Source organism: Nerophis ophidion, linkage group LG13 (assembly GCF_033978795.1).
Source record: "Nerophis ophidion isolate RoL-2023_Sa linkage group LG13, RoL_Noph_v1.0, whole genome shotgun sequence".
Classification (NCBI taxonomy): Eukaryota; Metazoa; Chordata; class Actinopteri; order Syngnathiformes; family Syngnathidae; genus Nerophis; species Nerophis ophidion.
Window position 1 is genome coordinate 26975782 of NC_084623.1, and position 24361 is coordinate 27000142.

Consider the following 24361-nt stretch of genomic DNA (forward strand, 5'->3'; position numbering starts at 1 on the left):
TATATATTGGATTATATGTGCTTGCATGTAAAATGTCCGATACAAGCAGACCTGCGGCGTGTTTACTTGTGCAATGGTGGGCAGCCAGTTAACATCTAAATGTCCTCTAATAAGCACACAAGGTTGGTCTTTTCTTGTATTTTAGTCATTTACAAAAGGCAAACATGGTAAGCTATATGCTACTAAGGGCTAGCTACACAACAGCCAAGGACACAATAGCACAAAAGCTAAACATACGTAAAAAGTGTCCTTAACTGAACAATATTGCAGTCTAAAACAGCACATTTGTCAATATAAACAAGTGTCAAATAATTATAGTTGAAAATTACTTACAGTTACAAAGTATCCAAGGCAGAAGCAGATTAGAAAGTATCCACTAACAAGCATGTCCGCACCATTCAACTTACTGTGTCATGAACTTAACTTAATAAATTATTGTGACCTCTTAGTGTCAACCCCCCACCACCCCAAAAACCCTCCACTTCAATTCAAAGACAGCATACTGTACATACGTATTAAAAAATACGTTAAGAGTTTTTCATACCTACCCTTGTTCCCTGTTTGACTAACTTCACTTATCAAACCTTTTCTAACATTCCACACAATAAAATGATAAAAGTATCCATGATTCCTGCTATCATATTGCATTTACATTGGTTTCTGCCAATACTTAAGGTACCAATATTGTCATGCCTGTTAATCTGGGTTTTTGTTTGATCATGTTGTTTTGTTTTTGGACTATTGTTTCCCGTTTTTGCACTTTCTGGTTTTGTTGGTTTCCATAGTTACTCATTAGTTTCCACTTGGTCTCCAAGTCACGCCCCAGCCCTCAGCCCTCAGCCCCACACCTGTTTCTCATCATCATAGTCACTATTTAAGTCATTTGTTTTCTGTTCCTCGGTCTAGGAACTTTGCTTTTGCATACTGCTTCTGCTGTACTACTTGCTGCCTGCTGTACTACTTGTGTATTTGCTTTACCTACTGGACTTTGTATCAAACCCTGATGACCACGCACCTACCTTGCCTTGCCACGCTGATTATTGATTTGACCACGCCATGTAAGATCTTGTTTATATTTATACCTCCGTGCAAGTTTTTTGTTTGTTTTGTACCCTTGATAGAATCTTTTGTTTATTTGTATATAGTCATGCCATTGTGCTGTTTTGTTTGGAGTTTAGTATAGATTCTTATCCGACCCTGAGCGCACCCTTTGTTTTCCCTTTATGTATTATACTGTAGTGTGTAAACAAATTAATCATGTACTCACATTCACACCTGGCTGGTTCCAAATTCCCTCTGCGTCGGAGAAAGCAAAACTAATCCAAGTCATAGTCCTGAGAAATATCAGTATCGTATCGGAAGTGGAAAAAGTTGCATCATGTCAGCACTTAACCAATTGCTTTATTTTGATGCCAAGTTTACCCATTGTATACTGTATGTTGAACAATAATACATGTAAACTTTAATTTAAAAAAATAATCCCATACAATGTAGGATAATTTGGTCCTTTAATAGTGAATGCTATTAGCAAACACAAACAGGATACGTCTCTGTATCCAGGAGAGGCAGAGTTCTGCCAGTGAGCTCCTTTTTTTCCAACAGTGTTGTAAGTTTATTTATTTAAAAGTAATACTGCATTACAAGACAAACTTGTATACGTTATTCATGTTTTACTGTAGCTGTTGCTCTTGAGTATGTATGATGATGTTTTATTCAAAATACGATTGTTTTAACCTTTTGGCGTGATCATTTCCCATCTGGCAACCATGTCAACAAATTGCAGTAGATTGAAAAATAATTTATTGCCATACGGTCTACTTATGTCTATAAACAAAGTCACGTTTGCATGTGCAAGCAATGGTTGTTTTGTTATGGCGACAACCGCTTCTGTTGACGTGAGTTAGCCAGTCCAAGAGGTGATCAAATGTATTGAAAGAATGAATGTTAGAATGCATTTGTTGAATAGTTGAAAAAAGTGATGTTTTATCGGTGATAATACAGCACTGATAATTAAAGATGCAGTCACGAGTGTTTGTGAGTCATGTGGTTCATTTTTTGCAGGCAACCGGCTAAATTCCATGAGAATTTTAGATTATGCTAACTGTCTTTCAAAGAAATTAATAAACTGCATGTAATTCAACATGGAGCAGATCCTACAGACCGCAGGGTTTGTTGAAAGAACTCTGGACATGTTTTACTTTTGTCACGCCTGTAGATTATGTTTTGTTTCTTGCCATGATCCTGTTATTGTTCAGAATGGTATAAATAAGGACTGTGATGATGATTACTAACAGGTGTGAGGCTGAGGACAGGAGCGTGACTTGGAGACCAGGTGGAAACTAACAGGTGTGAGGCTGAGGACAGGGGCGTGACTTGGAGACCAGGTGGAAACTAATGAGTAACTATGGAAACAAACAAAACCAGGTAGTGCAAAACGGGAAACAAGAGTCCAAAAACGGAACATAAACATGATCAAACATAAAACGGATATACAGGCATGACAACTTTGAAAGACGGAACAAAATCAATAATATTCAATTTGCTGTGAAGAGGAAAAAGCTCTTCTTTTGGTGCAGCGTCCATCCGGACACAAAGTAGTCTCCTGGCTAGACAATTATTTTAAGCAGATTTTATAATAATAATGTACATGAATACAGCTACATGGTACACCACAAAAACAAAACAACATGGTACAAATTATCTTGCTAATTTCAATTCAGTTGTGAGTTATAACTCCCAGTACATTTATCAATACAATTAAAAGAAAAATTAAGAGTAAAATTCTGTACAATTACAGTACATTTATCAGTGTAATTACCAGTACATCTGCCAGTGCTATCATCAGTACTATTGCCAGTAGTATTACCACAAGAATTACCAGTACCATTGCAATTATCAGTAAACTGACCAATACAACTCTGTTCAGTTTAGTAACATATTGATCAATAAACATGCTGGCAAACACAGCAAAAAAGACGAGATATTTAAAATATACAGTATGTACCCCATTGTACGATACATTTACAGTGGTACCCTGAGTCTTGAAGACGCCCCACTTTTCATACGATTTGTTTTTTGACGAGGATTTTATTAAAGTTAAAGTACCAATGACCGTCGCAAACACTCTAGGTGTGGTGACATTTTTCCTCTGCATGTGACACATCCCCCTGTTCACCCCCTGGAAGGTGAAGGGAGCAGTGAGCAAATGTTCTCCTTGTTTTCCTATGTTGTCTAGGTTATTGCACAACCAAACTTTACGGGTAACAAAGTAGTTTGTCTGAATCATTCAGTGCAAGCTAGTGCTCGAAAAAACAATTTACACACTGGCGTTTCAGTCTCTTTACTTCTTTTTTATTGAATACGGCTACAACAATTTTCCACAGTGGGGCCAAATAAAGATGTGAGTGCCAGCACTTTGACAAAGAAGGTGAGAAACATTGTTGAATTGAAAAATAACTTGTAGCAAAGTACAGAAGTAGCTCTATCTGTTATGTCGGACTGGGGAAGGAGACAGCACGAAAAAGGGATATGAAGCTCAACAGGTTTATTGAGTGCTTGATTATTACGTGGAGTGTGTATGCTACTATGTGTTTGCATGGAAGACTATGTGTTGAAATTACCATATGTAAATATCGTAAGGTTTGTTGAGGTGAGTGTTGGGTTTTCAGCATCCAAGTCCAAGGTGAAGAAGCCAGGGGGGGTCCGAGGTCCGAGCCCCCGGAGGTCAAAGGCAGGAGAGAGAAATCCGGAAGTCCAAAACTGGGTCAAGGATTGGGGAGAGCAAAACAAAGTCGAGGAGGGAAAAATGGCAGCGGAGGTACACTGCAACGGCTGAGACAAGGGCACTGTGGGGAGAGCGAGAGATAAAAAGGGATCAGGAAACAAAGGCACAAGGAAAGGAAACAAGCAAATGAGCGAGATCAAGAGGGGAAGTCAGAGATGTGAAGCTTACTGCTAGCAGAGCTACGTTCTGACGAAGAGAAGTCAGCGGTGAGGCTCTTTATGCTGTCGTCCCTCATCAAATCCAGGTGTGTTGATTGTTGATTGCCGCCGGCTGTGGCGGAATGTGGGCGTGGTCTGCGTGGCGAGCACGGGGGCGTGTCCAGTGCTCACAGCAGAGCCCCTGAGCGCTCCCGCAGAAGAGGGGAGCACAGAGCTGTGTGTGTCGCAACACTATCCTTCTGCGTCTCTGCTCATTGCCAAGATGTGTGTTCAATAAAAGTAAAAATGACAATACATGTTTGTATAAACTATACATTTTATCAATTATTTATATGTATTTCATGTTGTATTGTATCATTCTTCTCTATTGATGTCTATAAAACGTGTTTTGTGTTAATATGTTCTCTGTCTGGCATGAATAATTTGTGTTTACATAAGAAAATTGCTTCGCTTTTAGAAGATTTATTAAGGAGGTACTAATGTACTAAGTAGAAACATTTCTATTTGGCATTAGAGCGCGCCTGTAGCATGATGAGAAGGAGTTGCCATGGCAACAAAGCCCCGCTCCATGGCTTGTCCATCATTTCTGCCTCTTGGTGAAGTCGACTGCATCTTTACTAAAATTACAAACACTTTCTTTAAAAAAGTAATTGTGAAAAAGAAGATGCATGAAATAAAATAGTTTATTCTGCTGTAACAACATGGACATCTTTCAATGTGTGTGTGTGTAAATTGTGTGTGTGTGTGAGAGAGTGTGTATAAAGTATGTGTGTGCCTTGAGTGAAGCATTGTGGAGGCTCGTAGCTCAGTTCAACAGCAACATTCCACCTCACAGCATCATTATTTTTCTCTGCTGCTTTTGGAAGAAAACATCACTTTCATTTACTGGGAAAAAAAAGTTTACTAAAGGAAAATAAGAATTAAATTCCACATTTGCTGGACTTTTATTGTTCCGCTTGGATTTGTCTTTGGAACGACATGAACCAAACGGCCACCGTATCGCATCAAGTTCAATGCCAGTCTACAAAGAACATCAAGGTAAGCAGCGTTAAATATATAATTCATTTCATTATATCTAATGTCATTATTATTTGATGTAATAATATTCCATTTAAGGTGTCGACTTGTCCAGGGTGTATCCCGCCGTCCGCCCAAATGCTGCTGAGATAGGCTCCAGCACCCCCCGAGACCCAAAGCGGTAGAAAATGGATAGATGGATGGAATATTCCATTTATTTTTTTCATGTCATTACATTTCACGTAATTATATCTAATTTGATCATATTTCCTGTCATTGTATACTTTTTTATTTCATTTCATTTCAAGTAATTATATTTATTTGTATGATATATAGTCCATTTATTTATATTTAATGTAATTATGTTAAATTTTCATGAAATATCTATTTTGATTATATTTCATGTCGTTACATTCCACGCAATTATATTTAATTTGATTATATTTCAAGTAATTGTATCCAATTTAATTATATTAATTGTTGTTGTACTTTATGCAATTGTATTTGGTTTGACTATTATTCATGTGATTATATTTAATCTAATTATATTTAATTATACATCCACCCACCCATTTTCTACCGCTTATTCCTTTTGGGGTCGCGGTGGGTGCTGGAGCTATCTTTTCCATGTAATTCCATTTGATTTCATTATATTTAATATTGTTATATTTCATGTAATTATGTTCCATGTCATTATATTTAACCAAATTAAATTTCATGTAATTATAATCCATTTCATTGCATTCAACTTAATTATAGCTGATCTTGGTGCATATTGAGAAGATGTTTGGAAAGATGCTGATCATTTTAAATTGTGTTGTTTGTGCTTTGTTGGAAAATACAACACTGCTGTGTTTGCTTGGACGTTTGCAATGTTGCCAATGATCTCCGTTGTGTGTGGTGTGGTGTGTGGTGTGTGTGTGTGTGTGTGTGTACATGCGTGCAGGTGTGTCTGAGCATACGTGTGTGTGCGCGCGTGCGTGTGTGTTTGTGTGTGTTGGAGTCCCGGGGATACAGTGGACTCATTTCATTGAATGGAAATACATATTGTAAGACATACTAATATAGTGTTTGTGAAAATATGACATCAAACATATTTTCGCATACATTCCGTAACTATGGAACATGTCCTGAGATGGGCCATCCATCCGCATATCCATATTCTTGATACTAGGCAAGTGGTATTATCAGATTGATACTAATGTGATAAGACTGAAATTATTCTGTTCTCTACCTGTATGTTTAAAAATAATGAAAATGTGTTTTCGTTGTGTTGTTCAAAAAAGTTGCATGTGGTTGGTTATTTTGAGCCAATAGTAGTATTTTTTTTTGTAATAAGAATTGTTAGTTGTCACAGTCTGCGTGCCAGGTTTTAAATCAGTTGAGTTCAAAGTTCCCTGTGTTTTTATGTCTTTGTTTCCTCTTCCTGAGCACTTCCATTTTCTGCCACTTTTACATCCCTTACCTGTTTTCTGGTTGACGATCAGGACACACGTGTAGACTGCACAGACCACAAGATGGCGTAGTTAAGCTCAATGATGTATTTTATATGTATATGTATATATATATATATATATATATATATATATATATATACATATATATATATATATATATATATATATATATATATATTAGGGGTGTGGGAAAAAATCGATTAGAATTTTAATCGCTATTTTCACGTTGTGTGATTCAGAATCGATTCTCATTTAAAAAAAATGTTTTTTTTTTTTTTAATCAATCCAACAAAACAATACACAATAATACCATAACAATGCAATCCATTTCCAAAACCAAACCTGACCCAGCAACACTCGATTTACGTTACCATCCTCACCTATGGTCATCAGCTTTGGGTCATGACTGAAAGGATAAGATCACGGGTACAAGCGGCCGAAATGAGTTTCCTCCGCCGTGTGGCGGGGGTCTCCCTTAGAGATAGGGTGAGAAGCTCTGTCATCCAGGAGCAACTCAAAGTAAAGCCGCTGCTCCTCCACATCGAGAGGAGCCAGATGAGGTGGTTCGGGCATCTGGTCAGGATGCCACCCGAACGCCTCCATAGTGAGGTGTTTAGGGCACGTCCAACCGGTAGGAGGCCACGGGGAAGACCAGGACACGTTGGGAAGACATTGTCTCCCGGTTGGCCTGGGAACGCCTCAGGATCCCCCGGGAAGAGCTAGGCGAAGTGGCTGGGGAGAGGGAAGTCTGGGCTCCCCTGCTTAGGCTGCTGCCCCCGCGACCCGACCTCGGATAAGGTAGGTAATAGGGGTGTTGGAAAAAATCGATTCGAATACGAATCGAATCGAATGCGTTGTGCGATTCAGAATCAATTCTCATTTTTTAAAAATCGATTTTAAAAAAATATATATTTTTTTCATTTTATTTATTTTATTTTTTTTATCAATCCAACAAAACAATACACAGTAATACCATAACAATGCAATCCAATTCCAAAACCAAACCTGACCCAGCAACACTCAGAACTGCAATAAACAGAGCAATTGAGAGAAGACAAAAACACGACACAGAACAAACCAGAGGTAGTGAAACAAAAATGAATATTATCAACAACAGTGTCAATATTAGTTATAATTTCAGCATAGCAGTGATTAAAAATCCCTCATTGACATTATCATTAGACATTTATAAAAATAAAAAGGAAGAACAGTAGTGTCACAGTGGCTTACACTTGCATCGCATCTCATAAGCTTGACAAGATAAAATAAGTCATATTTTTGGTTTGTTTAATAGTTAAAACAAATTTACATTATTGCAATCAGTTGATAAAACATTGTCCTCTACAATTATAAAAGCTTTTTTTTTTAAATCTACTACTCTGCTTGTATGTCAGCAGACTGGGGTAGATCCTGCTGAAATCCTATGTATTGAATGAATACAGAATCGTTTTGAATCGGAAAAATATCGATTTTGAATCGAAAATCGCGTTGAATCGAAAAAATCGATTTATAATCGAATCGCGACCCCAAGAATCGATATTGAATCGAATCGTGGGACACCCAAAGATTCAGAGCCCTAATATCTATACTCTGGATGGATATACTATAAAATACTATTAACTAGAGAATGAAGAGTGACTAAATCCAAAAGGGTGTATGGTGTGTGACAATGTGTTGAGATTAGCTGTTGTGTTGAGCGAGAGGCGGAAGTCCCAGAGGGGAAAGTCAGGCTCGAATGTCCGTGAGGCAAGCAAGAAGTCATGGGGGCGGGGGGCAATAGCGGGGCATAGGAGGTCCGTGTCCAAGCGGGAGGTCAATATCCAAGAGGCAGTCTGGGACGCAGGGGGAGCAAAGAATGACGAGACACAGCCTGTCAACGCAAGAACGGAGGTGTACAGTATGATCGTCAATGAGGACACAAGACAATCAAAATCACGGGGAAGAAAAACACAGAGGGCAAAGTGTGCATATAGCAGGGTTAGTCGGCTTACGGGACGCAAATGGATGGTTACGTTCCGTCCCGGGATAGCAGGTTGTGCAGGCTTTTGAAGGCAGGACCTCTGATCAACTTCAGATGTGCTGATTACCGGTGATTGACTGCAGCTGCCAGACATGGAAATATATATTTTTTTAAATTTAAATGGGGCAACAAAACCCGATATTTTCAGCCATCTTTCTGAAAACAAATACAGAAATGTTACTATTTTTTCTGGAAACAAAACCAAATGCTTTAGCTGTAGCCATTTTTCTGGTGACAAAACAAGATTATTTTAGTCAAAGTCACACCGATTAACAAGACAAGTCTACTGTGCTATTTTTCTGTGAAATAAACTTGAATGATTTAAAAATTTGGCTCACGACTTGATGATATGGAAAAATGTTTTTCTTCCTGAAGATAAACCATTTGAGAAGCACTCAACTCACACATGCTTACTCCAAATCATCATTGATGCAGAACCGGCAGACAATAACCAACATTATGTGTCATGTTCATTGGAAATTCCCCGACAGCTCGTACAGCAAATGAATATGTCTGTCTTGATACAAGGAATAACGTTAGCTAACTTAGCATCAACTTAAGACAATGATGTTGCCTAGCAAGCTAGAACTTCACTTACATCTCTCATTCCTGCTGCTTCTTCTCTGCTGGGGGCGAATAACTTTCTTAAATCCATCAAGGAGTTACAGTTTGAGTCAAATCAAAATCAAAATAATGTAATTACCAAATTGTTGTTGGCTAAAGTTACCTACCTCACGCAGTGATTCTCATCCTCTCTCTCTCTCTCTCTCTCTCTCTCTCAACTGAAGTCTCGATCCACACGTGAATAAATTACCATATTAATTAGCTACGTGCTCATTGTTACGTGGAGTGAATACAGTAGCAATCAATTACCATACTAAGTAGTATGTGCGCTGTTGTCTATGTTATGTAGACTTAAAACTTTGAAGCGTTTTTTTTTATTGGTGAAATTTTTACTGGGGCACTGCAGATCAACACTGGGGCACGTGCTCCAGTGAAATCTGTCTGGCGATGCCCCTGCGCTAAGCTCCTTTTGTTTGCTAGCTCCCACGCTAGCCCCCTTAGCTTTTGCCTTCTGTGCTATGAGCACGCTTTTGGTTCCCTCCTGATTTATTGATGAAATAAATCATTTCCTACCTGCATACTGTGTCCGAAGTTCGTCTGCATCTTGGGAGAACAACTCCTGCATCACTTTGCAACCAGGTCGTTACAGTATGTAGTGCGCTTTTGTAATTGTTTCCCCATATTTCTACACAATGACTTAAATATGGTAACACATCGCGAGCAGTAGAGAATATAAAGTGATTTTCGGTCCAGAACATGCTTTTAATTGAACAATATTGCAGTATAAATCAGCACATTTGTCAATATAAACAAGTAACGCATAATTATAGTTGCTTATCAATTACACATACAAAGTCTCCAAGGCAGAAGCGTATGAGAAAGTATCCAGTAACAAAGGTGCCTGCATCATTAAACTTACATGAGCTTAACTTCCTGAATCATAGTGGCAACTAAGTGTTGCCAAAAACAATTACCACTCCACTTAAAATTGAAGACAGGATATGTCCTTTCCAGACTGTTAAAGATAAATAAGTTAGTGTTTTTTGATAACTACCATTGGTAACTGTTTGACTAATTTCACCTGATCAAACATTTCTAACATTACACACTACAAAATAATACAAGTATGTATAAATTGTGATATCATATATTAAAGGCTTACTGAAATTAGATTTTCTTATTCAAACGGGTATAGCAGGTGCATTCTATGTGTCATACTTGATCATTTCGCGATATTGTCATATTTTTGCTGAAAGGATTTAGTAAAGAACATCGACGATAAAGTTTGGTCGCTAATAAAAAAGCCTTGCCTGTACCGGAAGTAGCAGACGATGTGCGCGTGACGTCACAAGTTGTGGAGCTCCTCACATCCTCACATTGTTACAATCATGGCCACCAGCAGCGAGAGCGATTCAAACCAAGAAAGCAACGATTTCCCCATTTATTTAAACGAGGATGAAAGATTCGTGGATGAGGAAAGTGAGAGTGAAGGACTAGAAAAAAAAAGACGAGGGCAGTGGGAGCAATTCTCATGTTATTAGACGCATTTACTAGGATAATTCTGGAAAATCCTTTATCAGCTTATCGTGTTACTAGTGTTTTAGTGAGATTATATGGTCGTACCTGGAAGTCGGAGGGGTGTGCCCACGGGTGTGGTGACCGCCAGTGTCTCCATGGGAAGCCACGTTCCTCGACGAGGCGAGGCAGCCGGGGTGAGATTTTTTTCCCCCCCTCCTCCACGGTGTAAGCATCCAACGGTCGGGGGCGGCCGGTGGGAGGAGGCAAGAGAGTCCGCAGCTGCAGGAAGAACGACGCAAACTCTCCGCTCATGTCTACGGTAAGAGCCGACTTATTGCCACCATTTTCTCACTGAAACCTGCCGGTTGACATGTGGTAGGGAACCATGTTCGCTTGACTGCTCTGTTCCATAGTAAAGCTTCACCGTCAGCTTTCGGGAATGTAAACAAGGAAACACCGGCTGTGTTAGTGTTGCTAAAGGCGGTTGCAATACACCGCTTCCCTCCTACATCTTTCTTCTTTGACGTCTCCATTATTAATTGAACAAATTGCAAAAGATTCAGCAACACAGATGTCCAGAATACTGTGTAATTATGCGATTAAAGAAGACGACTTATAGCTGGGATCGGTGCTGGGATTAAAATGTCTGCTACAATCTGTGACGTCACGCGCACGCGTCATCATACGCGTCATCATACCGCAACGTTTTCAACAGGATACTTTGCGCGAAATTTAAAATTGCAATTTAGTAAACTAAAAAGGCCGTATTGGCATGTGTTGCAATGTTAAGATTTCATCATTGATATATAAAGTATCAGACTGCGTGGTCGGTAGTAGTGGGTTTCAGTAGGCCTTTAAAGTACAGATATTGTATTGATTAATATCAGTATTGGTTAATATTTAAGGCACCAATATAGGTATCGTGTCAAGAGCAAAAAAGTTGTAACAGGACAACTGTGAAAATCAACGTCTTTATGTGTCTTTTTAATGCCGGCTGGAGCACAATCCGGCAATATATATTTGCAACCAAATCACATTTTTGACGTTTTTATACCTCAAAAACTCCCCAAATCTGTTTAGCAATGCATTTTAGGATGCAAACCTGCTCAGTACAGAGTGAGATGTCGTCACCACCAGTGTTAGATTAGCAGGAAATGCTGTATCATGACAGGATGCTTGATTATTATTGGGGTTTCCAGTCCAAACATTTTAATAAAAAAATAAATGCACATCTTTCTGGAAAAAAAAAGGTCAAAATAAAAGAATAATATCTAAATAATATTTATTGGCATCACTAGCACTTTGACACATTCTGACTGCTGGGTATAGGACTTTAGTTCAGTGCGTTATCTCTGAAATAGAACGCAGTTTCTAGTCTAAATACTTCAAATCCAACTTTGTATTTACTTTGGGTAGGACTTGTAAGAAACATTACTCCTATCATTACATCAGAGACTCAACTTCATGCACACTCAGTGACACATCTTCTGCTTCCCTGAAAGTTGCACTTCATAGCTGCCATCTGCGTGTGGGTGGAGAGGACTGGAGAGGACACGTCCAACCAACATGAATGGACAAACCTCCGGCTGTGAAGCAGTCCTGCTGTACTGTAGTGAGACCCCTTGAAGCCCACCTGCAAGCTGCTGCCTGATAATAATTGCCGTTTAAACCAGTGTTTTTGAACCACTGTGCCGTGTGCCGTGAAATATTGTCGGTGTGCCGTGGAAAATGATGCAACTTTACCTAATTAGTCCAAAAAATATTTTTTGCAAATCAATAATTATACTCTGCAAATAATGTTGATGATTGAATGATTTTGTTATGTTACAGCCTCATTCAAAAATGAAAACATCAATTTTGTCCTCAAAATTCTACACACAATACTCCCTAATGACAATGTGAACAAGTTTTTTTAAATAATTATTTGCAAATTTATAAAAAAATAAAAATCTAAGAAATCACAGTACATAAGTATTCAATGCCTTTGTCATGAAGCTCAAAGGTGAGCTCAGGGGCACCCTGTTTCAACTGATCATCCTTGAGATGTTCCTACAGCTAAATTGGAGTCTATCTATTCTGATCCGATATCCGGATCATTCCATACTTATGTTTTGTTCCATTATTGTATCACATTCTGTTGTTTGGACTTACTTATTTCCTGTTTATTCTGTCACCATAGTAGCTTATTAGTTCACCTGCCCCTTGCCTTCCATGCACACCTGTTTCTCGTTATCACCTCCCTTATATAAGCTTGACGCTTTTCGTCATTAATTGTCCGACTCTAGTTTGCTTTCACGCAACTGCTGATGACTTGTTTTTTCATGCTCTTTCTCGCTAGCTTCCACGCTAAGCTTTATTTTATTCCTAGCTTCCATGCTAGTTGTTTTGTTTTTCCCTTTTTGTGCCTTTGTGCTAAGTACAGTGTTTCTGTTCATATTCCTAGCCTCCATGCTAGCGCCATTTGTTTACCTTTCTGTTAGCACCAGTATTTTTATTCCTTAGCCTTTTATTCGTTAAATAAATACTTTATATCTTACCTCAAGCTGTGTTTTTGCCCGACGCATCCTCAGAGGAACAAATCCGGCATCGTTATGCCACACAGTCTTCACATTATCTCTGGTAATTTAGGTTGGTTGGACATGATTTGGAAAGGTACACACCTGTCTATAAATAAGGTTCCACGCTTGACAGTACATGGTAGACTATAAACCAAGAATGATGTCGAAGGAATGGTCTGCAGACGTCCGAGACAGGATTGTTTCAAGGCACAAATCTGGGGAAGGGTAAAGGAAAATATCGTCTGCCTTTGGAACCACCAGGACTCTTCCTAAAGCTGGCCAGGCATCTAGACTAAGCGATCAGGAGACAAGGGCCCTCCTTAGGGAGGTGACCAAGAACCCGATGGTCACTCTATCAGAGATACACCATTCCTATGTGGAGAGAGAAGACTGTCACAGAAAGACAACCATCCCTGCAGCAACCCACTAATCAGGCCTATGTGGTAGCTTGGCCGGACGGAATTCATTCCTTTACAAAGGTTTGCCAAATTGCACCAGGAAGACTCTCAGATCTTTATTAACAAAATTCTCTGGTCTGATGGGACAAATATTGAACTATTCGGTGTGAATGCCAGGTGTCATGTTTGGAGGAAACAAGACAGACCTTATCACCAGGCCAATACCATTACTACTGTATAGCATGGTGGTTGCAGCATCATTTGGTGGGGATGTTTTTCAGCGGCAGGAACTGGGAGCCTAGTCAGGTTAGAAGGAAAGATGAATGCAGCAATGTAGAGAGAGACATCCTGGATGAAACCCTGCTCCAGAGTGCACTTGAACTCAGACTAGGGCGCGATTGATATTTCAGCCGCACAAAGACCCAAAGCACACAACCATTATATCACCCGCAACCGCATCACTAAAGTCGTCACCCACCCGCCATACACCCGAACCAACATTTTATCAGAACCACAACGGCCCGCCTCCCGCCCGTTGTTATATATCCGGAGTCCGCGACCTTTACCACTAAAAGAACTAGTTTGACCCATGTCACAAAGTAAAGAAGGCAATGGGAGCCATCAACGTTCTCGCGAATACCCGATGGTGCTCATTCAGATAACGGGAATAAGGGCGTGCTGTGAAGCCATTGCCTTTGACACCTTCAACAACATGTACGAACTGATTGCCAGTCTAGCAACATGTTGTATGCAGCTTCCGCAGACACACGTACAAGATTGAAGGGCATACTAGGTGATACAGAGTACACTAATGGTTGCGATATAAACAATTTTAACACTCTTACTAATATGCACCACACTGTGAAGCCACACCAAACAAGAATGACAAACACATTTCGGGAGAACATCCTCACAGTAACACAACATAAACCCAACACAACAAATACCCAGAATCCTTTGCATCATGACACTTCCTGAATATACTTTACACCCCCGCGCCCCCAACCCCGCCCACCTTACAGACGCACGGGGGGGGGGTTGCTGCTAGTGGGGTGTATAATATAGTCAGGAAGTGTCATGGATGCAAAGGATTCTGGGTATTTGTTGTGTTGCGTTTATGTTGTGTTACTGTGAGGATGTTCTCCCGAAATGTGTTTGTCATTGTTGTTTCGTGTAGCTTCACAGCGTGGCGCATATTATTAACATTGTCAAAGTTGTTTATATCACAGCCATTAGTGTAGTCTGTATCACCCAGTATACCTTGCAGTCGTGTGCGTGTGTCAGTGGAAGCCACACACAACATATTGCTGGACTTGCAAGTAAATTTTACATGTTGTAGAAGGCGTCAAAGGCAAAGGCTTCATAGCACGCCCTAATACTTATTAACTGGGTGACTGCCAGCAGACGTAATTGAGAATGTTTACGTCAACTATTGTCCTCATCGCTTTATGACACGGGTCCGAAATGGCTCTTTGAACGGTAAAAGTTACCGATCTCTGAACCATGTATGTCATATATTTCCAAATGGTTCAATCGCTACCCGTCCGAATCAATTTAAAATTTATTTTATCGTCATGTCACCCGCCCGACCCGCGGTTTATCCGCGGAGTTTATCCGCGGACTCCGCGGATGAAACCGCAAACCGCGCATCTCTACCATGGACCGACGCTTCCCATCCAACCTGATGGAGCTTGAGAGGTGCTTCAAAAAAGAATGGGTGAAACTGCTCAAAGATACTATAGGTGTGCCCAGCTTGTGGCATCGTATTCAAAAAGACTTGAGGCGGTTTTTGCTGCCAAAGGTGCATCAACAAAGTATTGAGCAAAAGCTGTGAATATTTATGTACACGTGTATTCTTCTTATTATTATTTATTTATTTTTAAAATAAATGTGCAAACAAAAATTTTTTTTTCATAATATGGATTATTGTGTGTAGAATTTTGAGGACACACATTTATTTTTCCATTTTGGAATGAGGCTGGAACATAACAAAATGTGGAAAAAGTGAGGCGCTGTGAATACTTTCCAAATGCACTGTAATTATAGTATTGTTGGCTGGACACATTTTTAGAGAGGTTTAGAGGGAGAATGGATTGCTCCCATTAGCAGCATTGCTAGCCAACCAGAACTAGCCGAGTATTACAATTTAGAATGTACAAACAAAACAACATGTATTTGTTTTTGTTTTTCATAAGGATTGTAAACAATAGGCACAAATCCCTAAAAAGTAGTGTTCCTCTTTAAGTATTGTATTAAAAAAAAAAAAAAAAAAAAAAAAAATATATATATATATATATATATATATATATATATGTATATATATATATATATATATATATATATATATACACTTTTTTAACCTTTTTAAAACAATACATGCCACACAGCCACAAATAGATTGCCGATTTGTGGGGAAAACAGAATTCACAAGTAGTCTTGATTACTGCTCTGCTGTGTGCACATTTAAAAGCACCAAACAATGACGTAAACATGTTTATTTGATGTTTCATGTAATCACAAGTGAATGTTTATGTATTATGCAAGCATCTCATCACTATTTAGCATTCTGATGTTTTACAAGCTGGCGACATTCATCAGTAGTGATGGATGGCTGGACTCGGTCACAAGAACGATTGCAATAATAACTCTTGAGTCGGAGACTATATAAATGATAGAAGGATGCCAGTGGTAGTCTTTATCTCCTCTTTCACTGGGAGTAGATTTGTCATTCCAAAGCCGAAAATAATCATCTGCCTTTTTCACAAAGACATTTTATGCACACAGGAGTTCATCTGCAGTAGTAGTAGTTGTTTGTTGTCATTTCTAAAAGCTCTGTCAATATTTCCCAAAATAAATTGTGTAAATTCCTATTAATTTGTTACAGATAGCCAGAAATATGAACACAAAATATATTTCATAGTGAATAATTATAGTTTTACATGCAGGAAACAATGTGAAACACATATAAATGATTAATGAATTAGAAATACACATTTAACATTACTTTTAATTTGACTGATGAATCTCATTGGTGTACATATCAAAGTGCTACTTTGAATGAGTCAAAAGGCTTCTGTGTTTAGAAAATTTGGACATTTGAATATAAGAGTGACCTGCCCGGTTCCACCTACTTCACACTGTTTAAATTTTATATTGTACAAGTCAAATATATTGCACATACAAATACACACACACATATATATATATATATATATATATATATATATATATATATATATATATATATATATATACACATATATATATATATATATATGTGTGTGTGTGTGTATGTATATATATATATACTCACATACACACAATTATTCATACATATATACATACATACATACATATGAGCACACGTAGGTACCTACGCTCCCACATACAGACACAAATACAGTACATACCTACACACTCAAAGTTCGTACATCCACACGCACATTCACTGTGCGACCATACATATACACATATGCAAGCACATATGCATGCATCCATACACTCATGCATATAGTCACGTTTCATCAAACATATATTACCGTTGTTGCCCTAGGGCGGGGGTCGGCAACCCACGGCTCTCGAACCGCATGCGGCTCTTTAGCTCCGTCGTAGCGGCTCTCTGGAGCTTTTTCAAAAATTAATGAAAAATGGAAAAAGATGAGAGGAAAAAAATATAACAAATATATTTTTTGTTTTAATATAGTTTCTGTAGGAGGACAAACATAACACAAACCTCCCTAATTGTTATTAAGCACACTGTTTGTATTAAAAATGCCTAACTGATTTGTGTATTTGGCGAGCGCCGTTTTATCCTACTAATTTTGGCAGTCTTTGAACTCACCGTAGTTTGTTTACATCAGGGGTGTGCAAATGTTATGCACTGAGTGCCACACACTGAAAAATCAAAGCAAGAGGGGGCCATTTTGACATTTTAAAAACCAATACAATATATGTATAACCAATATACATTTAGGCCTCCACTCAGGCTTGATCCCCAAAGGGTTTTGGTCAAAACAAATATAAAAAAGGCGTCATTATTGAGTATTATTTTGTTTTAATATTATTGAAGTTTTAAATCTCCACATCAACATTAGGTCCATCTGTCAATATAATGATTTTAAAGATTTAAGTTGTATGCTCTTTCTGTCAAAGAAAACCCTGTTTTTTGATGGAAAAAAACACAAAATATGCAATATTATCACCCAGTATTTTTCATAAGTGGAATATTTGAGATTATATAATAATTGGAGCCTTAAAAAAGTCAATAACTTATAAAACCATTGATTTTAATTCATTATTATTTTTTGAGCAATGACACTTAAAAACAATTCACACTAAAATGATTGGGGATCCAAAAAGGTCCTACTCATTAAAGTGTTAAAAAATAAATTATGCATTTTTTTACTGTTTACTTTTAACACAATAATCCCGAGATCAACTTTAGATCTATCCGTCAATAATAAGTTTTATTGTTTTTTGTTTGTTCATTTTAAGCCCTTCTTTAAAAAAAAAACAGCTCAGTTTTTTATATGGCCAACACAAAATATGCAACATTTTCCCCAAAAAATATCTCAAAGAGGAACATTTTACGTGACGTAATCGGAGCCTTGAATAGGTCAATAATTCATAATGACATTGATTTTGATGTATTATTATTTTCTAAAGAAAGAAACAGCCTGTATGGCAGCTTTGGGTTATTAGAGTAAACATTGCAACATTTTCTTGTTACATTTGACCCGTTTGCTCTTTTTACGTTTTAAACATTTTTCAATCGTATTTTTAAAATGTGCCTTGGGGCCGTTGAAAAATTACCTGCGGGCCGCACTTTGGACACCCCTGGTTAACATGTACAACTTTCTCCGACTTTCTAAGACGTGTTTTATGCCACTTCTTTTCGCGTCTCATTTTGTCCACCAAACTTTTAACGTTGTGCATGAATGCACAAAGGTGAGTTTTGTTGACGTTATTGCCTTGTGTGGAGTGATAATCAGACATATTTGCTCACTGCATGACTGCAAGCTAATCGATGCTAACATGCTATTTAGGCTAGCTGTATGTACATATTGCATCATTACGCCTCATATGTAGCTATATTTGAGCTCATTTGGTTTCCTTTAAGTCCTCTTAATTCAATTCATATCTCGTGACACACTATCTGTATGTAATATGGCTTTTATTTTTTTGCAGCTCCAGACATATTTGTTTTTGTATTTTTGGTCCAATATGACTCTTTCAACATTTTAGGTTGCCAACCCCTGCCCTAGGGAAACCTGGGTAACTCATGGCACACTGACGAAGCTTAATCTATTGTTACTATAACAATCTACAAGGTTAATACAGTCCGCTTGTCTTTCTTCCACTCCATATATCTGCTTTCTTTTGTATTTCAAGTCATCATTACATATATGTATTGTTGCATTTGAAACAATTGTATTGCTGATAGTATAGGTAATTATTGTTATTATTCATTATCAATAGTGCTACTGCTATTGGTATTTGTATTGCTCAATTTGTAGTGTAATAATGCTCATTTCTGTGTTAGTATTGTTTATTTCACCAACTGCTTCTTTGCTATCAATTTTACCATCATATTCTTACATATTCTATCCGCTGATGCTGTTCTGTTGTTGTTGTTGTTCTTATTGGCGTGTTTGTTGTTGTTGTTGTTTTTTTGTCTTAACACCTCTTGTGTCACGATCCGTGACTCGGATCGTTCATGGTTTTGCCATTTTTATGTCTTTGTTCATGTTTTGTTTCTGGACTCTGCCGATCCTTGTTTGAGCACTTCCTTGTTTGTGTTAGTCACCATGGCAACGTATTGTGTTCCTCCTCACGGGTTCCTGTCACACACCGGTTTCTAATAATTATTTGTGTATTTAAGCCCACCTGATTCCTTAGTTCGTCCTCTGTCCATTGTTTGCTTTTCGCAACACGTCACGGTTTGTATTTGGTATCATAGATTATTTTGTGCTAAGTTCCGCCTTAGCTTCACGTGCGTGTGGCACGTCGTTTAATGTTTTCTGTTTCCTGCTACGTGTTAGCATTAGCTTTCTGTGCATTGGCACGCGCTTTGTTTTTTCCCCTTTTGCACCAGTGTTCTTTTGTTTTATTATATTAAAACGTGTTCCTCCCTGCAATCCTGCTGACTGGTCGTGTGTGCATCCACAAAGTGGCAACTCCGCGCAGCAAGTGCGCCGCGAAGCGTGACATCTTGTCCCCACAATTTCCCCCTTTGTCTTCCTTTTTGTCTCTTTCTATTCCCTCCTGCATCAAATAATAATATAATTACATTTAATAAAGGCAAATACAAATAAGGCAACAAGAGAAGTATCCCACACTTCTCTTTTATAAAGTAAATCTGTACTGCTAATAGGGGCATCTACATCAACAATATGATTTGTCTGAGTAGGTAGACAGGACAAAAACAAAAAAACAAAACACCCAATAAAATGCCTGCAGACTGAGACACATGTGCGCTGGGGAACGAGGCAAAAGTTAGAGCTGCCAGCTTGTTGTCTAGCGCAACTCTCAAGTTGCAGGGAAGGATGTTATCGACATACTGTCGCACGGTCATAACAGCTATTACAGTGTTTTTTGCACTTGGAAAATTATTAGCCCAAATGTTCGGAATGAATGGATTGTTTTAAAAATGGATTGTTTTGAAAATTGTTAAAGGCCTACTGAAACCCACTACTACCAACTGATAGTCTGATAGTTTATATATCAATGATGAAATATTAACATTGCAACACATGCCAATACGGCCGGTTTAGTTTACTTAATTGACATTTTTAATTTTCCGCGGAGTTTCTTGTTGAAAACGTCACTGAAAAAAGTCGTCTTTTTTCATCGCACAATTAAACAGTATTCTGGACATCTGTGTTGCTGAATCTTTTTTCAATTTGTTCAATTAATAATGGAGAACTCAAAGTAGAAAGATGGAGTTGGGAAGCTCTAGCCTTTAGCCACACAAACACACGGTGATTCCTTGTTTTAAAATTCCCGGAGGTGAAGCTTTACTATGGATCAGAGCGGTCAAGCAAACATGGTTCCCGACCACTTGTCAACTAGCAGGCTTCGGTGGAAAAATTGTGTTAAAAAGTCTTCTCTTACCGGAGGTCTGTGGAGTTTGCGCTGTCCTTGTATCTGCCGTGACTTCCCTCCGACACTGGCCTCAAGACACCCGTGGACACACCCCTCCGACTATCAGGTACTATTTAATCTCACTAAAACACTAGCAACACAATAAAAATGATAAGGGATTTCCCAGAATTATCCTGGTAAATGTGTCTAAAAACATCTGAATCCGTCCCAATGCAATCGCCTTTTTTTTTTTTACTTTATTTTTTATTTATTTATTTTTTCTAGTCCTTCGCTATCAATATCCACAAATCTTTCATCCTCGCTCAAATCAATGGGGAAATTGTTGTTTTATCGGTCCGAATTGCTCTTGCTGCTGGAGGCTCCCATTATAAACAATGTGAGGACGTGAGGAGCCCTCACCCTTGTGACATCATCGTCTGCGAATTCCGGTAAAGGCAAGGCTTTTTTATCACCACCAAAAGTTGCAAACTTTATCGTCGATGTTCTCTACTCAATCCTTTCAGCAAAAATATGGCAATGTCGCAAAATGATCAAGTATGACACATAGAATGGACCTGCTATCCCCGTTTGAATAAGAAAATCTAATTTCAGTAGGCCTTTAAAGTAGTTACAGTAAGCATAAAAACTAACGTATAATGAGTTTATGCTCATCAACATTTACACAATGAAAAGTCAGAATCTTTGTAAGCACAGGTGATAGTGCTTTGTGAAAAAAATAAAGATAGCATCCAAACTACAGAGGATTTGCTGTTATAAAATTGGTCGATACATAATTAGTTGTTTGGCTCTACGAAGGTAGTAAAAGTACATGTTAATTTTTTTTTTTCCTGCCCCCTGCTTTTGTTTAAGTAGGATTAGGTTTCCTTTATATGTTTGACAAGCAAGGTGTTGATTGCTGCTGCACCTTCACACGTGTGTGTGTGTGTGTGAGTGTTATAATAACCTAGCCTGCATAATTACGCACACTGCTAACATGTACGGCCATGTTTGTCTTCAAGAAGTACAATTATTGTTTGCTTTTTATATAGCAATGAAGACTTCATACCAATAATAGTGACACAATAGCATGTTAGGAAGTGAAAGATTAAAAAGGGTCAGTTTATGCTTGAATTTATTAGCTAAATTGGCTAAGTGACGTATCAGAAACATGTAGGAGTGGTTGTTATGTGACTATCCCAGGATGTAACTTCCCCAAAATGGCTGATTGTCAGGTAAGCAAGCTCATTGCCAAAAGCTTTTTCAGTACACTATCAAAGCTCACTTTAAATCCACTTAACAAGTTTAATGTGTGAATAGGGGACCAGATATTAAAATGTACTGTTCTTAATATATTTCTTTAATAATTTCATAGAAAACTACAATACTGTATACGCGATTCCGAACTGAAATGCTAACGTTCGCATGTCGACACTTGTAATGAGACAAGTACCAGTATTTTTTGCTAGAAAATCTAGCATGCTATTGTTAACATGCTAAGAGTTAGCATGTGTCAAGTATAAAATTGTACGACTCTGGGGTAACGGAAGCAAAATTGGCTAAAAAAGTTAGCATGTTCATGTTAGCATGCTAACAATTAGCATGTGTTAGTTGGGAAAGGGCATGTTCACCACTGTGTTACATCACATTTTATTTTAACAACACTCAATAAATGTTTGGGAACTGAGGAAACTAACGGTTGAAGCTTTGAAAGTGGAATTCTTTCCCATTCTTGTTTTATGTAGAGCTTCAGTCGTTCAACAGTCCGGGGTCTCCGCTGTCATATTTTACGCTTCATAATGTGCTTCACATTTTCGATGGGAGACAGGTCTGGAGTGCAGGCGGGGCAGGAAAGTACCCGCACTCTTTTTTTGCGGAGCCACGCTGTTGTAACACGTGTTGAATGTGGCTTGGCTTTGTCTTGCTGAAATAAGTAGGGGAGTCCATGAAAAAGACGGCGCTTAGATGGCAGCATATGTTGTTCCAAAACCTGTATGTACCTTTCAGCATTAATGGTGCCTTCACAGATGTTTAAGTTACCCATGTCTTGGGCACTAATGTACCCCCATACCATCATAGATGCTGGCTTTTGAACTTTGCGTCGATAACAGTCTGGATGGTTCGCTTCCCCTTTGGTCTGGATGACACAAAGTCGAATATTTCCAAAAACTATTTGAAATGTGGTCTCGTCAGACCACAGAACACTTTTCCACTTTGCATCAGTCCATCTTAGATGATCTTGGGCCCAGAAAAGTCGACTGCGTTTCTGGATGTTGTTGATAAATGGCTTTCGCTTTGCATAGTAGAGCTTTAACTTGCACTTACAGATGTAGCGACCGACTGAATTTAGTGACAGTAGTTGTCTGAAGTGTTCCTGAGCCCATGTGGTGATATCCTTTAGAGATTGATGTCGGTTTTTGATACAGCGCAGTCTGAGGGATCGAAGGTTATGGTCATTCAATGTTGGTTTCCGGCCATGCCGCTTACGTGGAGTGATTTTTCCACATTCCCTGAACCTTTTGATGATATTATGGACCATAGATGTAGAAATCCCTAAATTTCTTGCAATTGCACTTTGAGAAACGTTGTTCTTAAACTGTTTGACTATTTGCTCACGCAGTTGTGGACAAAGGTGTGTACCTCGCCCCATCCTTTCTTGTGAAAGACTGAGTATTTTTTGGAAAGCTGTTTTTATACCCAATCATGGCACCCACCTGTTCCCAATTAGCCTGCACACCTGTGGAATGTTCCAAATAAGTGTTTGATGAGCATTCCTCAATTTTATCAGTATTTATTGCCACCTTTCCCAACTTCTTTGTCATGTGTTGCTGGCATCAAATTCTAAAGTAAATGATTATTTGCACACAAAAAAATGTTCATCAATTTGAACATCAAATATGTTGTCTTTGTATTCAACTGAATAGAGGTTGAAAATGATTTGCAAATCATTTAATTCCAATTATATTTACATCCAACACAATTTCCCAACTCATATGGAAACGGGGTTTGTATATGACTCTGGGATAAATGGTTGCAAAATTAGCCCCAAAAAAAGGGTAGAATTAGCTTGAAAAGATTGCATGCCAGCAGTTGACTCACAAGAGCAAAGAAGCATTTCGACTTTGGAACCGCTCAAATTGGTTGGGAAATGTGGCATATGTAGAAGAATGTACTGTATATTGCCTATTCATTTCCAATTTGAAGAAATTCCTGGTAATTCCGGGTTATTTTAGCAAATGGGAAACATGCTGGCTTGAATGCCCAAGATCAGTGAAGTGTGTGAATGATGGAATGGTTTGAATTATTGTCAAAACATGGGATAAACAGACGTTTATATTGCTCATTTGTTTTTAAAGGGTAACATTTCCTGTTAATTCCACAAAATCCTGGAACTGGGAAACTCTTTGTCTTGAATGTCCAGGGTGAGTGGAGTGTGCGGATGGTGGAATGGTTTGAATCCAACAAGAAATGTGGGATATGCAGAGGTTTGTATATTGCCCATTTATGTGAAATGGGGAAATGTTCCTGGTATTCCAAGGTAATCTGAGATTTGTGGGAACCAGAAAACATGTTGTCTTGAATGTCCAGGCTGAGTAGAGTGTGTGGATGGTGGAATACTTCAAATATGTACAGGTTTGTATATTGTCCATTCATTTTCAACGGGGAACATTCTTGGTAATTCCAGGAAAAGCAATAATTGTTTTAATACGTTTTATTTGATATCTTGTTTGTCCAGACAAAGTCAAATGTTTGGATGGTGGAACAGTTGAAATCGGTTAACAAACATGGAAGTGGTTGAAATAAACA

At 38.4% G+C, this 24361-nt stretch overlaps 1 protein-coding gene across 1 annotated transcript in view; it reads left to right on the forward strand.

Moving 5' to 3' along the window:
* The first annotated feature begins 4815 nt into the window (after positions 1-4815).
* LOC133564381 (inactive dipeptidyl peptidase 10-like) overlaps positions 4816-24361 on the forward strand; it is a 326503-nt gene continuing 306957 nt past the window's right edge. Inside the window, exon 1 of the mRNA XM_061918637.1 lies at positions 4816-4980. Coding sequence (XP_061774621.1) covers positions 4921-4980 — 60 coding nt within the window. The 5' untranslated portion in view covers positions 4816-4920. The remainder of the gene's footprint in view (positions 4981-24361) is intronic.